General features: G+C 35.5%; 2 protein-coding genes across 7 annotated transcripts; both read left to right on the plus strand.

The window, feature by feature from the left end:
• Positions 1–9,179: 9,179 nt before the first annotated feature.
• LOC122089300 (probable WRKY transcription factor 75) lies at positions 9,180–11,879 on the plus strand. Of its 2 annotated transcripts, none has more exons than XM_042658911.1 (3): positions 9,180–9,493; positions 9,595–9,741; positions 11,500–11,879. In XM_042658911.1, the coding sequence occupies exons 1-3, from the start codon at positions 9,216–9,218 to the stop codon at positions 11,693–11,695; spliced, it is 621 nt and encodes a 206-aa protein (XP_042514845.1). In that variant the 5' UTR covers positions 9,180–9,215; the 3' UTR covers positions 11,696–11,879. The 2 variants fall into 2 exon arrangements, with proteins under 2 accessions (XP_042514845.1, XP_042514855.1); XM_042658921.1 differs by having other exon boundaries at positions 11,496–11,611.
• A 3,476-nt stretch (positions 11,880–15,355) lies between these two features.
• Positions 15,356–25,658, plus strand: LOC122087631 (small GTPase LIP1-like). 5 transcript variants are annotated; one of them, XR_006142793.1, is made up of 8 exons: positions 15,356–16,042; positions 19,400–19,491; positions 19,587–19,728; positions 20,405–20,709; positions 21,487–22,217; positions 22,336–22,381; positions 23,377–23,430; positions 23,521–23,603. XR_006142793.1 is itself a non-coding variant. In XM_042656833.1 (7 exons), the coding sequence occupies exons 1-7, from the start codon at positions 15,952–15,954 to the stop codon at positions 25,450–25,452; spliced, it is 1,008 nt and encodes a 335-aa protein (XP_042512767.1). In that variant the 5' UTR covers positions 15,362–15,951; the 3' UTR covers positions 25,453–25,658. The 5 variants fall into 5 exon arrangements, 1 of the variants encoding a protein (XP_042512767.1); XR_006142789.1 differs by lacking the exons at positions 23,377–23,430; positions 23,521–23,603 and adding exons at positions 22,530–22,686; positions 22,788–23,370; XR_006142798.1 differs by lacking the exons at positions 23,377–23,430; positions 23,521–23,603 and adding exons at positions 22,530–22,671; positions 22,788–23,370.
• Positions 25,659–25,664: the final 6 nt, after the last annotated feature.

Raw genomic sequence — 25,664 nt, forward strand, 5'->3', positions numbered from 1 at the left:
AAAAACTATGTACAATCACCCAAAAGAAGAGCCACACAGGTTATTTGTCTTGCTACGTGTTAAAATTTATATTTATTTTATTATAATTAAGTTTCAAGATGAAGTTTTTCTTTTATGTGTTTTATGACTTATAATGGTGTGAGACCCTTAGGATCAAGATAGTGAAAAAGATTCAATAACACCCTATGGGTGCTCTAAATTCCATTCATGGCCATTACCATGAATGGAGAGGTGGGCAAAGAGAATTAATTGGGATTAATTTCATTTATGAAATTAATTCTTAATTCATGTCATAGGTTATTGCCAAATAGAGGTAAATGGTTAATGTCATTATATGGGTGCCCTAAAGTCCATTCATTGTCACTACCATGAGTGGGGAGGTGGGCTAGAAAATGGTCAATAACACCTTATGAGAGCTCTAAATTTCATTCATGGGCATTATCATGAGTGGGGAGGTGGGTTAAGGAATTGATTGGGATTAATTCAATTTATTAAATTAATTCTCAATTCATGTCCATATGACATTATTCTCCAATCAACTTGCCATTAGTTGGAGGTTACTCTTGAGGAATCCAAGAGGGTGTAAGGGTTGGTTTTGGGTCTATATAAACCCAATCAAAGCAGAGACACACATTCACGCATTGACACTCCATCTATTTCTACTCTTTGCAACCATACAAGTCTTTCTCTTTATTCTATTTTCTCTAAGTCTTGTGTAATGTTAGAGGGGGTTGCTGTGCTGTAGTTATTTGCTCCTAAAAGGGACTAAAAGAACTGTCTCATCTTCTAGTGGAATGTTGTTTTATCTTGAAGGTAGAGATGTAGAACAACACTTGGCAGTAGAGGGCATCAATTACCTTAAAGGCAGCACTACAAGTGTGACTCAACCTCAATTCTGATCGAAGCTTCTTCAATTGTTGTGGTGGTGATTCAACATTTATTTGAAGTCTATCCCCGTCTCATTTCAGCTAAGGATCAATACTACAACATCATAGTAATTTCTACTGCAAAAGCTTTGTATTGCAATTTGTTTTATTTTTGTAAGAAATTGTAATATAATTAACTAACACAACGTGTCTAAAAAGATGGCAACATGTAAAGAAAAGTGTCAAGAAAATAAGATTTTTTTTTTCTTTGGTAAAATAAATAGGAATAATCTCACATTAGAAAACTCAAGGACTTAAAGATGATTTTATATACCATTAGGGACTTTCAATTCAATAACTTAAGGTTTTGGATTGAATATTTCATTGTTAATCCCGGTTTAAAAACCTCTACGACCTTGGATGCCTTTATTTATATATAGAGGATTATCCCCCCCCCCCCAAAAAAAAAAAAATTTGCACATGTCACGTTACATATATTGCCATTCAAAAGAGGAGCAACACATGAGAGAGAGAGAATCTTACGAATAATTTTAAATTAGAAAACTCTTGGACTTATTGAATGGCCATTTATATACCAATTGTACAATTTTTGGGTTAGAACCAAAAGATGAAGACTTTAAGATGTCAGATGACCACTTGATTCCATTGAAAGTGACTTGGATGTGGACCGGACTTGGATGCACCAAAAATAAATTGTCATTGAAAGATGAAATCTCATGTTTTAAATGAGTGATGATATTTGCAATTTAGATTATGAAAGTCATTTTTTTTTTTTCTAAATATTTTCTGCTACTTATTGTTTTAGACATAATAAAGACAGAAATTACAAGGGTTCGTAAGGTTTAGGTGGTTCTAAGTCGATTCCAGCCATATAATCCACAGGAAGAAAAATAGAAACAAATCAGGTCCGCTTAATTCTCTTCACCATGGTTTTAAGTATCATCTCGTATCAGTTGTATTGGTATTGACTGAGATTGATCCTTGATCCTTTATCGATCTAGATCGGAATCTATATTGTTTCAGGAGTAAAATAGTAGAAACTAATACCTTTTAAAAAAGCAAGGGTAAAATTGATCAATTCGATTCAATCCAAAACGGTATCGATAGATTCCAATACCCCGATACCAATACCGTGCCCCTTGCTCCCCACCCCAAAGGGAAAAAAATCCAGTCATGCATTGGCAGTGTTTCGATTGGATGATGATCGATCAAAGTTGTCAATGTTGACTGGTCCAACTTTGTCATTTTTTTTTCCAGGATGGGTTGGTAAGGCGCAAGTTATGCCCAATTGTATGCGAATTCGGTTTACAAATATGCTGATCATATTCTAAATTTCCAATCAAGACTGCCAACCCAACAGTTCAACCAGCCCAAGGCTGTGTTTGGGAGCCAAGAGAAGAAAAGAAAAAAATAATAATAATAAAAAAAAAATTAGAAAAGAGAAAAAAATAGAAATGAAATGGAAAGAAAATTAAAAAGTTGTCTCTTTGGTTACCAGTAGAAGAAAAAAAAGTTTTCTTATTTTCTTGTGTTTTAAGTAAGATTTTTTTTTTTCAACACAAGAAAACTTCACCATTCTCATGGTGAATTTTGAAATTCAAAAAATAATCTTCTCTTGGTTCAAGACATACCAAATATAATGAGAATATCTTAAACCAAAGAAATAGTACAGTGTTTGTATTTTTTTCTTTTCTTGTCTTTTCTTCTCTTGGCTACTAAACACAGCCCTAATGTCGCATTATTGGTTCTCAATGCGTTCCTGATGTGACATTTAGAACCCGATCATGTATGAGCCAGAAGAATCTAACCCAAGTAAAAGAAAGGTCCTTCCCTTTTCTTGTAAAACTAGGGTTATAACATATTTGGACCAATTTTTACCAATCCGAATCTCAATTTTGGGTTCTTAAATCGAAGGTTTCATCAATTATTAATTTCAGTAAAATATTCTTTACATTGACAATTGAAGGCAAACCTTCATGCAATGGTAAAGGTGTACATCGCAACCTAATGGTTATGTCTTCATGGATTTGAGCTGAGAAATAGATTCTCCACAAAATAGAAGTAAGACTACATACATTATAACCCTCCCAGACTCCATAGTAATAGGAATCTCAGGCACTATTCTTTGTACTGACTATTAAACCCATCAACATGGGATTGGATCAAAAGTATTTCTGCACGTTCTTTGCACTTATATTGAACATATATTAAAACCCTAGTTGACTGACTTCACAGAACTCAGCCAAGTAAAAAATCTCAAGTAGAAACTAGGAAATTCAAAGGTCTTCAAAGATCCAAGTCCAATCAATATTCTAGACACCATCGATGAGAAAGGTAAGGGTTTTGGCCTAACTTTATCTTGACCACTGGAAACAACTTCGTTTCATATAAACATTGATGTGAAACCAAGAAAGATTTCTAAGGAGATATCATTGTCATCAAGTATGAGAAGCTTCCTCCCTAGTCCATGCAATCCTCTCTGTAATGCACTTTAAACGAAGAAGATTAGGAATAATAGAAGAGGGTTACAATCAATATATATATTGAGTCAATGCTTTTACACTCTTTAAGGACACTTTTAGGCATTTCCTTGCAACTTCTTTAATCAGTTCTCAGCTTCTGTAGACGAAATGAGAGGAAAGTGACGACCCCTTTGAATCCTTCCATGTTATTGCTTCTAAAAAGTAATTATGTGGATGAGCTCAAAACTAGCATTAATGGTCAAGTGCTCTGGTACCCAGACTTTTAAGCAGCTCATGTACCAAACTGGAAGGAGGAAGAACTAAGGGCCATTTGATTTTGTTTCTACTGTTTTTGTATCTAGAAACAGAAAAATTCGTTTTTGAACTAAAAAAACTAATTTTGGAATTGTAAAAAGGTGTTTAAATTTTTTGTTTCTAAAAACGTTTTCAACAGTGTGATAGGGGTGCTCTCGGGTTCAAAACACAAGTGAAGGCATAATGTTCGAGTTGCATATATGCTTTGTGGAGATGAGCTTCAGAAGATGAAGGTAGTCCAGGACCACGTTGAAGGCGTCGCTTCTGGGTAGTGAGAAGTTTCAATAATATGTTGGGGTTGGGGTTGGGGTTGGTGTAGATCAAGGGTCCGTTTGATAATGTTTCCAGAAACAGAACAAAAAGCGTTCGATAAAACTGCTTCATTTCACTTGTTTATATAAATTGAAATTCCTGCCTATTTATGGTTCAAGAAACGACCCAGGCGACTTGTTTCGTCATTTTTTAAAACGACTCGTGGCCATTCTTTCGTTGGTTACTATCGACTTCTAGAAACATGACTTATTAAACACCTTCAATTCCGTTTTTGTTTCTAGAAACTGGAATTTATGTTTCTGTCGTTTCTTGAAACAAATACGGAAAAAAAATTATCAAACGAGCCCCAAGTGAAGTATCAAGTTTTTCATATTTTTGTCCCTCCCACTTATTTTTAGAAACAGAAAAATAAGTTTAATTTGTTTTTCCATTCCTATTTCTATCCACAAAAATAGGCATAAATTTATATTTCTATTTAGAAAAACAAGTGAAATGAAATTAGGGCCCGTTTGATAATGTTTCAAAAAACGGAACAAAAAACGTTTGATAAAACTATTTCGTTTCACTTGTTCTTAGAAATTGAAATTGAAATTTCTACTTATTTATGATTCAAGAAACGACCTAGACAAAACACGTGATGTTTCTAAACACGAATGGTAGTCATTCTTTTGCTGATTACAATCGACTTTTAGAAATATAACTTATCTAACACCTTTAGTTCTATTTTTATTTTTAAAAACAAAAATTGATGTTCCTATCATTTCTTGAAATAGAAACAATAGAAACATTATCAAACAAACCTTAAAAATTCAAACAGTTTTTAAAACGTTTTTAAATTTGTAAGAAAAAAAAAAAAAACACATTTCTCAAAACAAAATCAAATGGAGCGTCTTCGACTGTCCTTGTTGGGTGACAGGTGCACAACAGAAAGAGAAGCAGTGTCAGTAGCCGCCCCCTCTCTGAAAGGTTGCTGTGGTTGGTACATGATGAGAATTTGACTTTGATAATCAGTCACAGCCACACTTTTGTTCCCTTCTCGTAGGCTGAAAGGGTACACTACATGAATGATACGACTTGACCGGAGGTATACACTGTTTTGATTGGTCTTGATTTTTGGAAGTTTGACTTGGTATCTACTGAGCAATTCCTGACCGAAAGATAGTACCAAATACCAACTGATGGCTCATCATCTTTCTCCATTCAGGTCAGGTTCAAAGTTCCGACTTAAGTGAGAGGTTTCATTTTGACTTCTTAGCTTGACTTGGAGATGTCAACCATAGACCCCTTGTTATTTTATTTAAAAAAAAAAAAAAAAAAACTCCTTTATAGGATTTGCCAGTGTATGAATCTTTCCAATATCAATGACCATAACAAAATAACAGTGACCATAACAAAGCTTTATTCCAACTTAATGGAACAACTACATGAACATAAAGAGGACGAACACAATGATCATACAAAAGACATGTGAATGATGCTTAATGGCACTTAACTTCCATACACCCCTAGTTTGACTTTGAGGCCTTTGTAGGATTTGTTAGCGTATGGACCCTTTGTGGGACTTAATTTCCATTACCCTGCAGTTTGACTTGGACGCCTTTATAGGTTTTCTGTGAGTGTATGAACCCTTTGTGTGGTACTTAATTTTCATATATATATATATATATATATATAAATACATAATTTGGAAAATAGTCCAAAATATAGATGAGGGGAATACAAACCAAAGAAAAGCTAAAATAGGTATATATTTAAGGGAAATTTTTCTTGTACTGTCAGATGAAGGAACATTACAACCATCAATGGTTGTTAATTCTGTCGACTCTATTAATAAATAGTTGATAATACCCCTCTCCCCCACTATTCCCATCTACCCTTCGGACATCATCCGAAAGTCTCAGTCAAAGAACTCTCCCTTTACTATGAATGAAGGAAAACTCAATCATATTTTAAATATTATTTTATTTTAAAATATAACACACATGAAAGGGTGAATAAAACCAAATGATAATGTCAAAATTCTTAAATTCAAGCAAAATTACATATAATAAGGTCATTTTTGTATGTGTATCACAAAGTTGTATAAATATTAAAAAATGAAAAAAAAATTATTGACACGTGATGCAAAATTCAACATTTATTTCAAAATTTGAGATGTTCTTTTATCAAATTTGTGATGGTATTTCAATCATTAGTAATCTTGGCATCAAATGAGAGCTCAGTTCTCATAATATGCGTGGTTAGACTTTTTATGAAACTCCATTTATGTTAAAATGTGCTTATTTGTCAATCTAACAAAAAACGCCAAAATTTTAAAAAATATATAAAATGGAATTTATGAATAAGAATTTTTATAAAAACCATGTAAAAATTTATGGAAGTTGCAGACAATATTATTCAAAATATTATGGCTCCAATTTTTGGGCATAGGTCACTTCTTGGTCACTTGAAAGTACCAGTGAGATTTAGAAGGGGGATCTCCAGACGTAACCCCCCCCCCCTTTTCTTTGGGGTTTGTTCAACATTTTTAAGTGACTAAAAAGCATCCATGCCCCTAACTGTTCAGACCTGACCTAAGTTTAAGCCATCTCTAAAGATCAACAATCCTTTTTTTTTCTTAGGTAGGAAGACAAACACTCCTCATGAGTAAATGATGGGCTGCATAGATATACTTATTCTGCAAATTAACTGACATGGAAGCTCTATCATATTACAGGAGAAATAAATTAAGGGAAGAGAAGTGAAAATACTTAAAGGGGACAGTTTCCCTTTACCCACAGAATGCCAATGGATCTAAGGTGAGAACCGTATTATCAACTTCATAGAGTAGGAAGCAGAGTATTTACGACCCTAGATGAGTGTATTTTTGCTTCACCCTTGGTAAGAGGAAATCTTGCTCCATACTGAGATGAAATTTATTTGTAATCATCACCTAATATATGATTTTGTAACTATCTCTAAATATCCCAAATCATATTGATCATTTTGCTATAGTTTTCAACATAATAGCTTTGAGTTGAATACGAATCCCATAAAAATTACATCAATAAAAATAGGTAAAAAAAAACCTATGATGCTAGTGTGCAAATTCCTTCACACATCCTCTCACATAGCTCTCTCTCTCTCTCTCTCTCTCTGTCTCTCTCTCTCTTACACACACACACATTAAACGCTGCGTACTAGGCAATTCAATCACCCACCCCCCTCAATGATAGGAAAGTGCACATTAGGGTCATTGTGATCCCTCCCCCAAAAAATATATATATATATATATACTAAATAAAATAATTAGAGTCTTAAGTAAGAGATTTTCTTATTGACATGGACACCTCTTGTCAAATCCTATAATCTTATCTTTCTACCTTTTTAGTATAACACATTTTTTTCAATGAAGGTAAGTTTGGTCAATTCACTATGTACTAAAAAGAAACTAATAACAGTGTCAACTTTTGATAATGATATAGTGATAAGTAATTTTCAATTTATTTTTGAAAATCCTTTTATATCTCTAATTTAAAATATTATTTACTTCTATAAATAAGACAACTAGCAATTAAAAATAAATGTCAAATTCTAAATATACTTATTAAAAAAAATCTTGAATACATCTATGAAAACGTCATTCAGACAATCACTTTAAATAAATTACAGTCATCATAATTTTATAAAACTTCATTTCTCTTTCCTTCCATTTATTTCTACCCATTACCCAAACGACCTAACACCAGCATCACAAAAGCACCTGCATACTTCCACTTGGACCAAGCAAACCTAGGAACCCATCATCCTTAATTATAAACGTTGAAATGAATACAAGGATTTTTAATTAAAGTTCATCAGATATGGATTCTCTTACTTTTGAAAAGGTATTTCTTGTAGATTATTAATTTAAAGGGTCCTCCTAGACTTAGTTCCAGGTCTTCTTTTAAAATTTAAAACCCATACGTTGAATGCCTAAAGAGTATTGAGTATAGAACAAATTAACAATATAGTGAGAAAATCACTTGACCAATATGATCATATCACATTAACAGTTAAAATATTATAGTATCATGTCATATTTGTGCACAAGCCTTCTTGAGGGAGCATGAAAGTATCTATTGATGTCTCCATTACTTTATTTTTGTAGGATAATTTTCGTTTCAGCCATGGAGTAAAAAGAATCTCCTCATCATTGGTGATTAGACCTTATGATCATAATTTTGTGCAATTATAAGCTCTAACCTCTTATTATATGTTATCCAAAACACCTACCACCCTAGTCTATGTAGACAAGATCAACTAATGGCAATGGTGAAGAGATTCCTTCTTCACTGTAGATGAAGAAAAATTGAGTTTACTTTTGTTTACCTTCGTAAATATTGTTTTCCATTCGGTAATAAGAACAAATTCTACTTAAATCTTACTCCAACTTTATTAAAATAATAAAACTTGAAATAACATTTATGAACCTAAAGAGAAAGATGAATTATCCAATTTCTTTAGCTATCAATAGGATTATGTTCTACAATTGGGTAACAGCCAAATTTTTTCCTTGGACGGTGAAATCCATGTCGCCCGGACCCATCTGTCTGTTAAAACCCTAATTTCAACCTAAAGAAGGATACTCTTAGGGCCCGTTTGGTATCGTTTCTGTTCTAGAAACGTCGTTTCGTGTCAAAAATGAAAATTTCAATTTTTGTGTCAAAATGCAGTTTTAAACGAAAAAATAGTGTTTCAAAATTTCAGATTTTTATCGAAATTTTTTTTTTTTGTAAAATGGAACAAAACTGGAAAGACGGAACTCCAAAATGGAGTTCCGTACAATCTCGTTTTTTCAGTTTTTTTTTTCATTTTTTATTCTAAAAAAACAGAAACAAACCATAAATGCACCAAACATAAGATTCTATTTTTTCATTTCAATAGAACGAAAAAACTTCAGAAACGATTTTTTAGAACAATTCCAAACGGAGCCTTACAATTAGTCATACTGTCACACACATCACATCCCCACGACAATACTACACGCCAATAAGCGAAATTGGCTAAGACAAGGTATTACTGTGGTCCCCGTGCCTCATAATAAAGTAAGAGCATACGTCACGATTACAATCCCTTCACGATAGAATAGACACGTGGCACCAATCCAAGAAGTTTCTTACACCTTGCAAGGAAAGTATCCATGAAGGCACGTAGTCAAGATGGTATAAATACATGTACGTGTCCATATATAAAAGTCTGGGCTTAAAGCTGAAGTAGACCCCTCACCACATCTTAGAGCCTTCCCTTCCCTTCCACCATGGCCAGCTTCAGTTTCCAGTCAAGAGACTTCCTTGGATACCCTAACCAAAACCCTAATTACAATCATCTTTTAATGGATTATCCGGTACCGGCACCAGATTTCGATCTTTCCGATTACCTGATACCTGAGGCTGGGTCAGAGGAAGATTCAACTGCAACCAACATAGGCTTTGGTTGTGATAATCATCAGTTACAGAACCCAATTCTGCAACTTGAAAAAGTTAGCAGCTATGATCTGAACGGAGACAGTGGAAGTGCATCCACAAGCAGTGAAATGCAAGTGACAGCTGCTACCCACTAACCTATCCACTATACTACTAATACACCATCTTGATTATCCCTAATTTTCTGTGTTTGTTTGTTTATTTTTATTGCAGAAAATGTAAGAGTGAAGTGAAGAGAATCAAAATGGATGTGGGTTTCAGGGTTGCATTTAGGACTAAATCTGAGCTTGAAATCATGGATGATGGCTTCAAATGGAGGAAATATGGGAAGAAGTCAGTGAAGAATAGTCCAAACCCAAGGTAATTAAAGCACTAAACCCATTAACAAAAGAGTGATACTCACCAACAGGGACTGATCTGCAAAATTCTCTTATTTCTTTACTGTGAAGCCTTCTAGTGTTGTTTTCTCTTTGCTGGCTTTTTACAATGAGAGAACCTCTGCAATAGGGTTTAGATCCATGGAGGGAGAGTAGTAGTTCATAGCATCTGTTACAAACTTACTTCAAAGATATCTCATGGATGCTTTTAATCTAATCTATTTTGTTAGGGCTTTGTGGTGTTCTCCATTATCTCTAACCTGCAAATGGCTCTGGTGGGTAGTTCTTCTAGTCTAGTTGGGATGATTGTATGTGGGGGATGGGGTTTGGAAATAACATTTTTAGGTTGAAATTTAAAAGATTGATGACGACACCATCAAAACGTCATGGTAGAGAAAGGAAGATGATGATAAATGCAATAATAGTGAGCCGCCAGCTCTTTGTATCCACTATATGTAATGGTTTGATTTGATGTAATCCATATATGATTGTCAATATTGTTCAAATTTTGTTCACTAGTTCTGATATGATGCTTACAGGAATTTTGTTATAAATCCACTTCTGTTTAAAAGTAAAAGAAGATCATCATCAACTTGAAGGTGCAAATGGGTTTTAAGCTCCATCACAGTCCACCAAGTCCTTTTTTTCAATTCAGACATATTGAAGTATGTGTTAGCATTTGATATGTTCTTTTTATTATGAATAATTAATATGTTATATATTTTTTTTATCAGAATAATAATATATTATATTCAACAAAAGTGCAAAGAATAAATGGAGAACTCCCCTTATTTTAGGAAGGAGAAAAAAAAAATGTTTAAGAATACAACCACACAAAGTTTGGCCAACAAGAATAGAAAATTGGAAGATCCCACGGCCTAAAGAATGTGCCTATTCCTTCAGGAATCAACACAATTATAAGGAGAGGATATTAACTTTACCTCGGGTTTGAATGACAATACAATCTCAAATTTGACTCAAAGTTCTAGATTTATTAGTCTATCTTTTTATGTTCCGTTTCATCTAGATGTGATAGTTGTACAAAAAACGAGCTTTCTTAGTTCTTACCATGTCACAAGGGGTATTTTCCTTAAAGCATTCCCAAACCCACTTCCATTCCCCTTCGAAGTCTTCGATTCTCCTCCTAACACACCAGCATTTATGGAGCTGTCTTTTTTTTTTTTTTTGTGAATAATAAAAATATTAAAATGAAAAAAAAAAAAAATACAGGATAAAATACAACCAAGAGGCACTAGGCCTCGACAAACAAAGAGAGAAAAAAAAAAGGATCAAAATATGAAATTAGAGAATAAAAATTAGCTCAACCCAAAAACAACAACAACAAGCTTATACTATGTTCATCAGATTTTCCAATCGGATGAGACGAAGAAAGTAAGGGGTAAATCTAATATGATGAGTCCTTTCCAGACATCCTAAAGGGAAAATATTATTTAGCTTCATCAGGCAAAAACTGACTTACAAGCTGTAAAAGTTCCTCCGGATAGGAGGACTCCCTCCCCAACAAAGACCGTAATGAGAATAATTCACAGTTTATTTAGAAACAGAGTGGGCAATACCATTCTCAAACCTATTTACACGAAGAAAGTAACAATACTAGTCATTGGTAGGCTTCTTGTTATGCTTTTGTGGTTATTGTTTCAGAGTAAAATATTCTGAAGAAGATTGTAATACTGTGTAGTTGAGCGATTGATTAATATTCATATTCATTTGGGTAAGGCAGGAATTACTACCGGTGTGCAAGTGGAGGGTGCCATGTGAAGAAGAGAGTGGAGAGGGACAGAGAAGATTCAAGCTTTGTGATAACGACCTATGAAGGTATCCACAACCATGAAAGCCCTTGTGTGGTTTATTATAACCAAGTTCCACTCATGGTTCCAAGTGGATGGACCTTACAAGCTTCAAACTCATCTTCTTAAATATAGATCATCTGTTGTGGGACTTAGCCGCCACCTTATATAGATATTTTCTATTTGGATTAAGGGATAGATGATGTAAAGTACTTATTATATGGTTAGTGCAGTGCATCTGCTCTATAGCTCTCACTCTCTATGTGGGTTGGGATTGTAATTTAATTTACTAGAATATCCTATAATACATCTAGATGATTAGTTTAGTTCATCTATCTCTCTCTCTCTCTCTGTGTTTTAGGCTGTGTTTGGTAGCCAAGAGAAGAAAAAAGTACAAAAAGTGTACTAAACACAAGAAAAAAAAAATTCTATTCTTTTCTTGTACTAATAGCCAAACAGACATAATTTTTTTTTTCTTTTCATTTCATTTTGTTTCTATTTTTTTTAATTTTCTTCTTTTCTTCTCTTTTCTAGACCTTTTTTTTTTTTTTTTTTTCTTTTCTTTTCTTCTCTTGGCTACCAAACACAGCCTTAATGTGCATGCACAACTTTGATTATCAAAGCTATACTTTATCATATTATCATTTTAATCAGGAGGTAAGTATGATTAAATAGATTCCAATTTTGATAAGTTATCTTGGAGCCAAGTATATTAAGTAGCACCAAGTCTCTAGCCCAGCAATAGAAGGATGAAGACTCTCTTCTTTCTTTCAATTGGACATATAGGGAACTCTTCATCAATAATATGTCAAGTTTTAGGGTTAAAATTCAATCATTTATCTTTCAATATATTGTATTTCCTCTTATCATTTTGCTGTTCATTTATTTTCAAAAAAGTTTCAGAAGTTTCAAAGCTTTGTTTTATCACTTGGCCAACTCCATTTGGGTTGAAACTTGACATAGGAGGAGGGGCCCTTGCGACCTTTATTGGCATGTCCATGAGATTTCAGTCTCTTCCAAACCATACCATAGTAGATAGATAGGCTTACACTAGAAAAGCCTACCTAAGTGAGTCATCCAAATGAACAACAAAATAATTTTTTTTTTCTAGAAGATAGAGGTATTTCTAGTCAAGTAAAAGGAAAAAAGGAAACTAGAAAAAGTTCAAATAGTCCTTCACCCAAGGAAGAGATCAGTCTTTTCAACTAATATATAGAACTAAAGAAAAATCAAACTCTACCATCTATTTCTAGGCAAAAGTTTTTCCTTCACCCTTGAAGAATGAAGAATCCCCCCACCAAGGATGATTTGACTTGTGATTAGGATCACGCGTCATCATAAACTCCCACCCATCAAGAACACCCCTCCCTAGTCTAGTTAGACAAGACCAGTGGTAATGGTGAAGGATTCTTCCTTCACAATGGATGAATGAAACTCGGTCCTATAACTTAGGACCCAATGTTTTTTCACTTCTAGAGAAATTTTTTAAGAACCACACCTCTCCAATATCTAATAATGATAGCACTTTTCATTTTTTAGGTAAGGATTAATGATCATAGTACCTGAGAAAGAGAAAGAATCACCATTCCTTCCTTCAATACTAATATTTCATAGCAGTTAGCCTCAATAGCAATGTCAAAGTCACAACTCATAACTGCTACTGGGCACCATTATTTCTATCGACCTGCAACCCCCTCCCTATGCGTGGGGTTTGGGCTTCGTACTTTGACCTGGGTCATATATCATTCTTCAAGAATTTAAGTGTCATTATAGACTCCCAAAGGACCATTGTAATATTAATGGTGTGAAACTGCGAATGGGTCGTTTTGGCCCATTAAGCCTCATACCTGGCCCAGTCATATAGGGTTTGACCTGGGCCTAGGTTTTAGGCCCAGTCATAGAGGCTTCGTTACTTTATCATACGCCTTGTGCAAAACATAAACACCCCAATCGAAGTGAATGCTTAATGGAAATGGATTCAAACTTCAGTATGGGTGAGACAAGGCCAGGTTGGGCCGGATTTTTTAAAGCCCTACCCCAACCCTATGTCACCTAAACTCGGCTTAGACCCAACCCAACCCTAGCTTGGGTTGAGATATCTCAGCCCAGGCCCAATCTTGTCGGGTTCATGCCAACCTAACTCGGATCTGATTGATGGTGATTGGGGCGGAGTTGGCCCTGATTTTTGCCAGGGATTAAGGTTTTAAAAAGACTTTATATATTAAGTGAGGGAAACATTATACCACAATGTCTCTCTTTTGTTTTTTAATACATATGAACACAATAAGTCAATAACATATTATATAACTCAGGATCAGGCCAGGCTATGCTGGGCCTAGGCTTGACACAACCATGACCTAGGATCAATGTTTTTCAGACTCTAGGCAAGTTCATGCCACTATGGCCAAACTTATACCCCTGCTTTTAAGCATACAACTTGCATTATGATGTTCTATAGGTGAATGCTGGAATTTTAAAAGGCAATGAGGCTTCAATGTAAATGGGCTTTTGCACCTTCCCATTTTTGCACCTTGACTGTCTTATCGCAGGCCCATAGGACCCGCAAGATGTTTGTTAAAAAACTCTAATTCTACGCCAACCCAAAGGTGGCTATGGACTTGAACAATCTTGCTTGGACTGGTGTTGGCTTGGGCTCAGGCTACACTTTGCCCTCCTAAACCCAGAGTTGGTCTTGGATTACTCCAAAGCCAAGGTCATTAATTTTGGAATCGGGTTCGGATTTGGGTTCAATTGATCTGATTCCGATTCAAACAAAATTGACATGAACCCTAGAAACCCAAAATGGATCAATCTCGGCCATTTGAATTTGGGCATAAATTCTCTATGGTTTGACAATCACTGGCTCTTATCCTTGCATTGTCGGAATCCATGAATTTGTTTTTCTCTTTCATCTTCACCTCTTCTAAACAACCGCAACTCACTCTTTCAAAAAATTTGCTTAGAGAGACAGATCATCAAAGAAGGGCAAGAAGAAACAACACCGAACGTTAATAAGCCTCAACTTATTATAATTTCCTAAATCAAAACCAATTAGTAATCAAATTGGCTTAATTGGCTACTAATGTCAATCATTTTTCTCATTGCATCTTCTTATTCCCAAAACCTAAAAATTTTGGCATTGAAAGAACGAGGAATTAATCTAATTTGATAGACGAACATCTCCTAGCCTCTCTCTCTCTCTCTCTTTCTCCTTGTCTCAAAGAAATATAATATATTTAATTAGTTTAATCAGATGAACTGGTTGAATAATTTGGTTAGTTAGCAATTGACAATTTCTCAATAAAATTAAAACTAGTCTAATTATTAAAATTTAAAACCAAAACGAAACAATTAGTTGCAGTTGATGCAATTAATTTTAAACAACTAATTTTAATTCAATTTATTGATTCTACTTCAACGTTGATACCCTTACATGCAACACATATTTATAGCAACATGAAGATATATAGGAATGACCATTCATATAAGAATGATATTATTAAAATCAAATAATATAAAATTCAATAATTGACTTCATAAACAATAAAAAATTTACTAAAAATTAAGATATGCCAATTGATTGGGATAGGTCATCTTATATAATTCACGTTCAGATTATACAATTCACAGTTTAATTTTCCACGTAACTCAAATAAAATAAAATAAAATAAAATAAAGTGCATGGCATGATCGTTAAAAAGATCGTTAAGACCCAGGGAGAGTATTGACGGCGTATTTTTCACGTTTTGATTCTTTTTATAATAATATAACTCGACCTTCCCCGTTAGTCGCGAACGAGTCGACTCGTTTTCCTTGCCATGAATCAAGAACTCAACGATATATTCTGTATTTATCCTCTTGACCACCACCTCCGGTTCTCCATTTCAACTCACTTCTTCGGTGTCAAATTCTTTAGTTTCTGCTCTGCATCAATCACTTATTGTTTAGAGATTTACATTTCATGGTATCGTCTTCGAATTTGCGGCGAGACCTAAATTGCAGTTGGTATTTTGGACGGCAAAATCACGATCTGTAAAGTCAAGATTCGTTCTTGCGGAGATCCCTTGCTATTTCTTTATAGATCTCGAGTTTGGATGCTGGAATCGAGAAATTGAGTAGCTTCTGAAGAAATCTTAAATTTTCATTTGATGCAATGTGTAAAGTAATTTGGTTCTTCAGTTTTAGATTGGATCCTGGCCCAGGTTTTTCTTAATATGGACGGTAGACCAGGATTTTGGATACAAATCTTGATAATCCAGTGCTATTCATGGAGTTTGTGTTTGTTTGAGGGGACTTGATTTATAAAATACTAGGTAAGGAAATTGCGTCTTCTTTTCTTCTCTCACTGGGAGAAGTGAGTTCGGCGGAGTTGGTTCCACGAAAGTATGTTTTGGAGGGACCGTGAAAGGGAAAATAAGGAGCCGAATGGTGGTCCTCCTTGCGGGCAGGTTCGAGTGCTTGTCGTTGGAGACTCAGGTGTGCAATTATGAACTTTGGTTCTTTTCATTTTTCTCCTTTTCCTTGTAACTTTCTTCATTTGTTATGAATTTCGGGTTGAATCTTAGAAGTTACGTTTTCTGTGTTCTCTTTCTGGTGAGCTATCAGATGTTAATTGTTATATTCAGTATTCACATGGTGAGATCTGGTTAATGAAATTTTACTATCGGGTCTAAATTGTGCTTTGTCTTTATAGTACCAGTCGGATCAAGACTTCAAGATTAGTTGGTCTTAACTGTTGTGGTCTGAGTATGAGTCTGATATTAGTACTTTCAGAGGGTACTGTAGTTTTATGAATTTCGCTTGACAAAATCAAGCGAAATAATTGAACAACAAAACCAAAGTAATTAGATAATTGAAAGTGCAATTGGTACACATTAACAACGAATAATGGAAGCATTTTGATGACCTTGGGGTGAAACTTGCTATAAATAATGTGAAACTCACCATACTTGAAAAACTTGGCTTTACTCCCATAGGTCCTCCTTAGGCTTTGCCAACTGAAACCCAGAACCAAGTTCTTTTCCCTCACAAGTTTTTTTAGAATTTGGTGGTGTCACATGCTCTCGACTGGGAGGTTTCTTATAAAGGTCAACATGTTGCATGCTTTATCAGAGAAGTGAAAACTGGAAGCTATGAACTCATCTTTAGATTTGTGTGAATGTGTGTGTGGCTTGAAAAAGGTAGGAGTCACCGTAGTGGTTAATTCGATCTATTTGGAGCCACTTCTTTGAAAAAATGGTACAAGTTGTGTCGATTCCAGGTGATATTGTTGAGATTTCATGGAGTTGGTATTTTTCTCACCTTGGGGAAGGGGCAATGGGGATGCTTATTTGTTGCCACTCTTCTGGTTTGTACGGGAGCCATATCATTCAAGAAGTTTCCATGATGGTTCTTATCCAGCTGAGATCATCATTTGCAACTGGTTGGCTAGCTGAGTTTCCACAGCAATCTTATGTAGAACTTTTGTCATTGATTATATTGGGAGAGATTGATTTGTAGTTCAGGGTAATCCCCTATTTCGTTGGAGATTTCTCAGTTGAAGATCCTTCCAGATTGCAGTTTTACAGAATTCTGATTGTTTTTCTATGGCACTTGAAGTATTGGCTACATTTTCAAGAATAGAATTGATGTTACAGTTTTGTTTTTCATAGCCACCACAGGTGTAGGAGAATCCCATAGAGCTAATATCATGGGACTCATTTGGGTTCTTAATTCTGCTATTCCCATGCATTTAGTTCATGTTATTGGTTGCTGCCAATACCAATACAGATACGCATTGGCTGTATCGACCCGATTCCAGATCAAAATACCATTTTTTTCATCTAAAGAAAACTGTATCCATACCATATCGACTGATACATATCGGTCAGGTATCGATATCGATCACGGCCGATACCGGCTCCTAAAACTGTGGCTAAATTTTACTGTGTCATTGGTGGGTCTGATGTTTGGATTCTGAATCTGGTGGAGATCATAGGACTACTCCACCAGATCACAAAATCTCATAACATATCCTTGGGTGGAGGAGACCCTTGTTTCAGCCACCTCATTCTCACTCGGTTTCCAGTGGAACCAGCAGTTCAATGGTAAGTGATGTTTCAAATCAATTTTTATTTAGGATGGTCCCTTATCTTTGCTGAATTTCCTGCGGCAAACATATTTTTATTTAATTTTTAATTTTTTAATTATTTTTTTGCAGATAATTAAGTATCTAATATTCATCCAGAAAAAAATTTCTAACCTCTCTCTTCATCCACCTTTTAATGGATGATATGACTTAAGAGTCTACATTGGGTTGAATGCCTGATTGACATTGTGGCACTGACAGACCAAAATAGTAGTTATAAGGCTCTGACATCAATGGTAATTTGTTTTATTCTTGATATTCGTAACAAAAAGAGCTGTTGAGATCTATGTGTTTGATGCAGCCAAGTCTGATTGATTGGGCTTGATTAGATTTAATTCCAGGGTCTCATTGGATTATATGGGCCTTGGGCCAAGTATTATTGGGTTTTTGGTTGTATAGGTTCAATTCTATAAGCTCAAGTATGAAGGATCTGATGTATGCACGAGATTAGGTGATAGTTTTAGTTTCTGTTACTTCATATTTTCTGTTTTCTTGAATATTTAGGTTTGGTTGATTCCATATGGAGTTTCTATTTTGAGATATTTCTAAGTTTTTTAGAGAGCTTTTGAATTTGGTTAGAAACTTTAGAAAGTTTCTATTTTCACATATTTTGCTTCTCAGGTCTAGGAAATTAGGAAAGTTTCTAGAGTTAAGTCAATGTTAAAATTAGAAAGTAGGGAGAAGTTTGTCTATAAATGGGGTCAAGTACTCTGCTGTAAGCATAGTTTTATGATGATTTGAATGAGATTTCACTGAGTTTTGTGATGATTTGAATGAGAATTCAGTGAGTTTTGAGGAAGATTGATTGTGTGGCTAGCCTGTGTGTTGTGTTGTTAAAATCTCAGGGTTACATCCTCGTTGGTACCTTGTTTCTGTGCTCTCCGCCTACCAAACAGTGTCCATCATCCATGGATACCATATGCTCCCCCTCCCCCCTCTTCTCTGATAAAGCCCTTTTTTCTGTCCCGGTTCCATACCCAACCAGTAGACTCCCCCATGGTTGATATAAACCCTAATCACACCCTTGAAATCTTAGATGGTTTCTGAGATTTTTTGGTGACTGATTGAAACTAGGCCAACTGACCAGCCTATTAAGAGAGATCAGTTTTCTCCCAAGTCTGTCCTGCACTAGATCTTATCGTGTTTCCCCAATTTTAGCCCTAATTCTCTTAGGGTTATGGTTTCTTGGGCCGGCACCAATGTTATAATTGACTGAAGAGGAGTGGCATGAGTCCTAAATCAGATTTGGATGTAAAGGTAGCATTCTTTTCTTAGTCTACTTGACATTTGCATAAAGGTGGTTGTGATATAATCTACTGATAATCCCAACTAGGAGACCTTTTAGGCCAAATCACCTGATGGCATAGTCAACTTTTCTGATCATTCAAATGGAAAGGTGGATCAATTTTTTCAGACAATAGACTGGATCAACCTTTTTGATAGTATTCTTTAAGACTGGGATGCACTAAAATAGTGTGTCTATATCAGTGCTTGTGTCTTAACCTCAAACATATGTTACCTGTCTGGAGGATGGCCTTCTCTTGTCCTCCCATCTTTGTCTGGTTTTTCCTCTGAAGTGATGTAAATCTGAACTAAATTACTGATTTTTTGGGCCTTTTCTTATTTCATTATGGCTTTTGTACTGATTTTGTATCTGCATTATTTGTTTAGCATTGGATTGATTTCCATCTTCAATCTGCTGGCAGGTGTGGGGAAAACTTCACTAGTTCATCTAATCTTACAAGGTTCTTCCATCAGACGCCCTCCTCAAACAATTGGATGTTCAGTTGGTGTGAAGGTGACTGTTAATATTAATCATCTTCTCTAAGGCTATTAGGGGTTATAGCCAGACTTAGAACTTTAACTAAGATTCTTAAATCTTGTGTCATCCAGCATACCACTTACGGAAGTACCAGCAGCTCTTCTAATAGCATTCAAGGTGATGCAGAGAGGGATTTCTTTGTTGAACTGTGGGATGTGTCAGGACATGAGCGATACAAAGACTGCCGCTCACTTTTCTATTCACAAATCAACGGTGAAGACTGGTCTCAACAAATTTTAATTGCTAATTTAATCTTATTGCAGTTGGATGATCCAACGGAGAAAGTAGAATTACAGAATGGTTTCTGTCATCTTATTTCGATAGTTATTTGAAACCTTAGCATATATTAAGGAAAGAACTGGTAGTCTATCATATAGTGATGACACTCTTCATCAATCTTTTTATACTGTTCATATGAGGCCATAGGGTTGATTGCACAATTTTTTTTTTGGGCAATAATTAATCGGGAGTATGTGGTGTGTTTACTCCTGAGGCCTGAGGGATGGGTTTGGTGGAGTACATTCATTGGCCCTGATTTAAAGATATCCTTTCCCAAACCAGGTCAGTTAGATAACTGATGTGTTTGACAAATTGAAATATGGTGGACATTCTAGAAGGTTATGGGTGAGAGGTATGGTTTCTGGATACAATAGGAGCTTCCTGATGGAGCCATTTTATGGTGGATTTAACACCCCCCCCCCTCTGCAAAAAAAAAAAATGCAAATAGTACCACTTGTACATGACAGGCAAGGGAAAGATTTTTCTGCTGTTGCTTCCCAACTTGAGTAGTTGTTTTCTGTTTAATCCATGTTTCCAAGTTGGTTTACCTTTGATCATTTAATGCTCTGTAATTTATAAATACGACTTTCTTTTTGCTTGATTTCTTCAGGTGTTATTTTTGTTTATGATCTCTCTCAAAGAAGGACAAAAACAAGCTTGCAGAAGTGGGCAGCGGAGATTGCAGCTACTGGAACATTCTCAGCTCCTCTAGGATCTGGTGGGCCTGGTGGACTTCCTATCCCTTACATTGTTGTTGGTAACAAAGCAGATATTGCTGCAAAGGAAAGAAATAGAGTAAGCAGTGGCAATCTTGTTGATGCTGCTCGCCAATGGGTTGAGAAGCAGGGCTTGCTTCCATCGAGTGAAGAACTTCCTCTGACAGAGAGCTTTCCTGGCAGTGGGGGCCTTTTTGCTGTAAGTAAATTTATTTGATTAAATATTTTCAAATATTACCAGCCTTGTGGCGTTTTAAGTGCTTGTTGGTGTTGATGATGAATTGTGTTTCTCGCTTTCATTGGAGTCCTAGATTAACTTCCTAGCTTATGAGTTAGTGAACTGGAGGATAGACATGGATTTCGATGCATATTGGCCCATATCCAATAGCCATAATGTGGACCTGCTATTTTTGGGTTCTCGTCAATTGCTTGGGTTGCTGGTGTTTAGTGGAGGGCCACCCTGTTATCTGCAAGATTACAGTTTTGCCATTATATTTTTGATAAAACTCATTATTTAGCAGAAAAAGAGAATCTAGAGGTGCTTGATAAGAATGGTCATCTGTTCATTTGGGTGATTCTAATATCTTATTTTATGCTTGTTATACAAGGGCCATGGTTTCTGCTATTTCCTCATAGCTAGCGTCTTACCTTGGTTCAAATTGAAAATTTTGGCTTAGTCAACTCAACTAATTTTGAGCAAGGTTTTGAGTTTGAGTTGGTATTAAGAATATCAAAGGAGAAATTCATCAGTTTTTAAAGGACTCAAGGCTCTTAAGAGTTTCACCTTTACCGGAAGAAGCACAAAGAAATTCCTTCCCCACCCCCCCAGCTTCTTTTTGGTTTTCAAGCAAATTTATTTATGTTTTTTCAGACAGTTTCTTTCATTATTTCATGCATTTATCTAAATCCTGACGGGATTGATAATAGCTCTGGCAATTAGCACATTGACTAGATTTGTTGCTTCCTCTATGTGCAGTTTCCTCTACTTTGGACTGAGATCCTCATTGGCAGGCATATGTTGAATAGTGTGTTGAAATTTGTATGGATCATGTTTCAGGAAAGTGGTAGGGTGTCTAATTTAGAATTGATTTGGGAAAGCATATGCGTACGTGGAGTGCAATCTTTCGGCAAAGTGATGATGGTGACGTGGGGTTCAGTGTGAAACAGGGAAAATGAGTTGAGAATGCTTCCTAACTGCTGCTTTTCAATCTTGATCAATGGAGCAGTAGGAAGGAATTCAGATATACTAATGGTATTGGACAAGGAGATTCTCTGTTTTTGCTTCTCTTTTTTTATTTCTGGGTGATGTTTGAAGTGGAATTATGGTATAGTAATAGTAGATGGAGATGATCCAAGGGGTGGGGCTGTGGGGGTGGGTTAAATTCTCCATCAATCTCTTACTTGCAGTATGCAGATGAAACTGGATTTTTGTGTTCTGATATTGTTTAGTTGGCTTTGCTGGGGGCTTCTGCTCGTAGAATTGATATTATGAAAGTGTGATTATTGGAATGGGGAATATTAATGGAGAAGTTGTAAAGGAAGGAGTGGGGTATATGGGGTTTTTAGGGGAGATTCGGTTTACATACTTGGGCTCTATCGGAGGGCAAATCCAAGGGTCTCTTCCATCTGGGGTCCAGCTAATGAAAGAATGGAAAAGATCAGCTGGTTGGAAGGGGAGGTATTTCTCATTGGGTGGGACCATGGAAGGTTAGCTTTTATGAACAACATTCTTATTAGTGTATATATATCTTGTTTCTATTGTGCAAGTTCTGGTTTCTGTGTCTAGGAAGATAGACGAATTTTATTTGGAGTTTTTATGTGACAGGGTGGATCAGGGATGCAGTTGAAGAATATAGTTCATCTGGAAAAAGGTATTACCAAAAAAAAAAAAAAAAATTATGCAGAACAAAGAAATTGGGTGGTTTAAGTATTATGTCTCACCAAAAGAAAAGGGGGAAAAAAGGTATCTCACTGAAATTTTGTGGAAACTAATAATAAAGCTCTATGCCCATGAAACAGGTGTTCACAGTTCACCCATGTATATGGGTGGGTTATGGGAGGTGCAGGATTATAGTGTGGGTCTCATGAGATTGAGTTTGGAAGAACAATTGGATTTCACTTCCTGGAAGGCTTTTAGGATGGCGAATGGAGATAGAATCAGGTTTTCTGGAGAAAGGTGTTTAGTTGTATGTCATAGATTCCCTAGGTTAAATCAGTTAGTGTTGTGGAAATGTTTCAATTGACAGTTTTTTTTGGGTTTTTTTTTTTTCCTTTTAGGTGACAGCTGATGGACAGAGGGAATTCATGGTGACGTGATATTGTAATCTTCTGTCCAGTTGTATGATAGATAACATGGATGGCTCTAAGATTTGGTGTTCAGCAGCAACTGTGCAAAATGATGTCTTAAACTTGGACAGATTACTTGAGATGGATCAATTTAAGAAGAGAGGGTTCAAGCTGGCAAACAGATGTGTTCTATGCCTTAAAAAAGATTTCCTATTCAAAGGATATGATTCCACATATTCTATTACCTTATAAGTTAGGACTAAGCTATAAATTCATTTAACATCCCATGAATTACTATAAATGACCTTAAGTAGCATTCTCTAATTAGAAAACAAAATTGAAAGCTCTATGCTTCAGCTGAGCTAGGACTGCTGCCTGATTAATTCTGATGGAACTGTTAAAGCCTTTTCTTCTCAAGTGTAAATGGATAGACAGAACGGTGTTTCTATATATGAGGAACTGGTTTTTCACTTATGTCTTTGAAGTTATAAGTTGATAATTCATAACTGATTCTTGATTCTATTGTTTCTGATTTAGTTGGTAGTATATATGACTGCTAAGTTCTGCTTAATGCCTGTAGGCTGCCAAAGAAGCGAGGTATGACAAAGAAGCTCTGATGAAGTTTTTCCGTATGGTAAATGCTTGGCCTTGCCTTTGCTTGTCTTAACTGTGTGCTTGTTGATTGATCCCCACGTATTAACATCAATCGGATCAATCATTTCAGTTGATCAGGAGAAGATATATTTCAGATGACCTGCCTGCATCAAGTCCATGGTCCGCTATGCCAGCTCAGAGACCCTACCACCGTTCAGGAGAAATTTCGAGTGATGATGATCAATTCAACCAAAATATGAGGTCTATTCTACAACTTAAACTATTTTTGCAAAATTCCTTTTTCTTTTTATTCTAGTTGCATTTCCATTATCCTAAAAAATCTGACTAGTAACAAAGACTGTTTTATTCCTATAGCATCTCTTATTTCTTCCACCAACTTATGGAAATAAAAAAAACTTCCAGTAAATTGTTTCTTGATGTTCTTGTGGTCATATTTTTGCTTCTTGTGAATAATGTAGCCACTGGAACCATTATGAATATGACATTATATCATATCACCAGTATCTTGCAATTGCTGAGCTGTATGGATGTTCTTAAGATGGCTATCTTTACAACTGTTGTGGTACAATTTACAGTAAGAAAACTAGCTCAACTTTACTGGGAAATAAATTAAGTCTTTGGTGGAACTATGTAGCACCAACATTCAAGGTATCATGAGATCTTAACATTATGAATTTATGGTAACCTTTCTGTAAGTGATGCTGAATCTGTTGAACATCTTCGGATTCACTGCCCTTCTGCATATGAAGTATGGACTTTGGAGAGGGCTTTCAAGGCCATTGTAGCTCTTGCCTAAGAAAACACATGAAATTATGTGCTGATGGAAAACATCAGTCTATAGCCCACCTGGTAGCAAAATTTTGGGCTTTTTCCCAAGTGCTGCTAGTAGTGGATCCTGTGAAGGAGACAACCGGGGCCTTGATATTTATGAAAAATGGAACAGGGCTGGTTATATTAGGCTTCAATTTTTGAAAAGTGTAGACATACGGTCTGAAGAAATATATGCTACTAGAGGAATCTTTTTGTTATCTAGACTTTGTATGGGGTCTTGGGTAGTGAAGTCTTTCTGGTGACTTTTTTTTTTGGGTTTTTGATTCCCCTCATATTAAATTTTTCTTTGCTGAGAAGGAAAAACTCACATGTGCAAGATGTTGGATGAATGTTTCATCTTCAATAAAAATTGAAAATAGTGTGAAATAAATTTTCTTTGATATAGTAAAAAAAACATAACATTTTTTTTTTTTTTTTGAAACCTTATGTCATTTTGAACTTCAAGTTAATAGAGGAAAGAAAGGTTCAAGATAGAGTATAAAAAATAAAAATAAAAGATTAAACTTATAGAAGGGCTCGCTGTTGTCTGCTTAACTTGCTCTTCCCAATAAGATTTTTTATTTTTATTTTTATTTTTTTTAAATTATTTATACTAATAGAATAACCATGTATTACACAATGAGATTATACCTAACAAATGCTTTAAGCGATACTTATGCAGAAATATGTGCTGCAGAATCCACCACGTATGTGCAAATTGTCTTTCTAAAGTAATTACTATTGTTAAATATTTTTAAATTTGAAAATGGCTATTTATTACTAAAAGTTTTCAAGGATATCATGGATTGGCGGCTAACTGCTCGCTTATAATTAATTGCAGCCTATATATGTTGATTTTAGGGAGAAATTGGTATTCAATATTTTTTCTATAGTGTTCATTCCTAACTCATCTAAATGCTATTAAAAATTCCATTGCACTTATCTTTTGTTCTCTTCTGAAACTTGGTTAAAAGTAAATTTTGAGTTGAGGTTTCCATTAGCTTGGTTAAAATTACATGCCATTGCCATTGACTGCAGTTTGAGCAGTGACCCGTACAAATACAATGCGCAGCCTCCCCTTCCGGCTCAACGCAACCTCACACCACCTCCCACACTTAATCCTCAACAGCCGGTGTCTGTGGCTGAGAATTACAACCTTCCAAGATTTATGCTTAATGGATCCTCAGAGGTTGGCAACTCGAGATCCAAGCGAATGGATATCAATGTCTGATTTATCTCTGTTAATCCAAGGGATGCTATCTGAAGCACAAGATTCAAGTGAAGCTTATCTGGCAACATTGGAAGGAAACAGATATGAATATATTGGCGGGTTTGATTCTTCTCTTCTGCGTTGTGCTTGTAACTTTTCCCATTTGTTTGTTAATTTTTTGTACTGTTCCATATGGGGATTTTTTTTAGGGTTCTTTTTTTTCTTTTTCTTTT

The sequence above is a fragment of the Macadamia integrifolia genome, chromosome 2 (assembly GCF_013358625.1).
Source record: "Macadamia integrifolia cultivar HAES 741 chromosome 2, SCU_Mint_v3, whole genome shotgun sequence".
Taxonomy (NCBI): domain Eukaryota; kingdom Viridiplantae; phylum Streptophyta; class Magnoliopsida; order Proteales; family Proteaceae; genus Macadamia; species Macadamia integrifolia.

Coding starts and splice junctions, on each gene's coding strand:
- LOC122089300 (XM_042658911.1), top strand. CDS start 9,216: ATGGCCAGCTTCAGTTTCCAGTCAAGAGACTTCCTTGGATACCCTAAC. Junction 9,494..9,594: donor GCATCCACAAGCAGTGAAAT/GCAAGTGACAGC, acceptor TTTTTATTGCAG/AAAATGTAAGAGTGAAGTGA. Junction 9,742..11,499: donor AAGAATAGTCCAAACCCAAG/GTAATTAAAGCA, acceptor TGGGTAAGGCAG/GAATTACTACCGGTGTGCAA.
- LOC122087631 (XM_042656833.1), top strand. CDS start 15,952: ATGTTTTGGAGGGACCGTGAAAGGGAAAATAAGGAGCCGAATGGTGGT. Junction 19,729..20,404: donor TTTCTATTCACAAATCAACG/GTGAAGACTGGT, acceptor TGATTTCTTCAG/GTGTTATTTTTGTTTATGAT. Junction 23,431..23,520: donor TGATGAAGTTTTTCCGTATG/GTAAATGCTTGG, acceptor CAATCATTTCAG/TTGATCAGGAGAAGATATAT.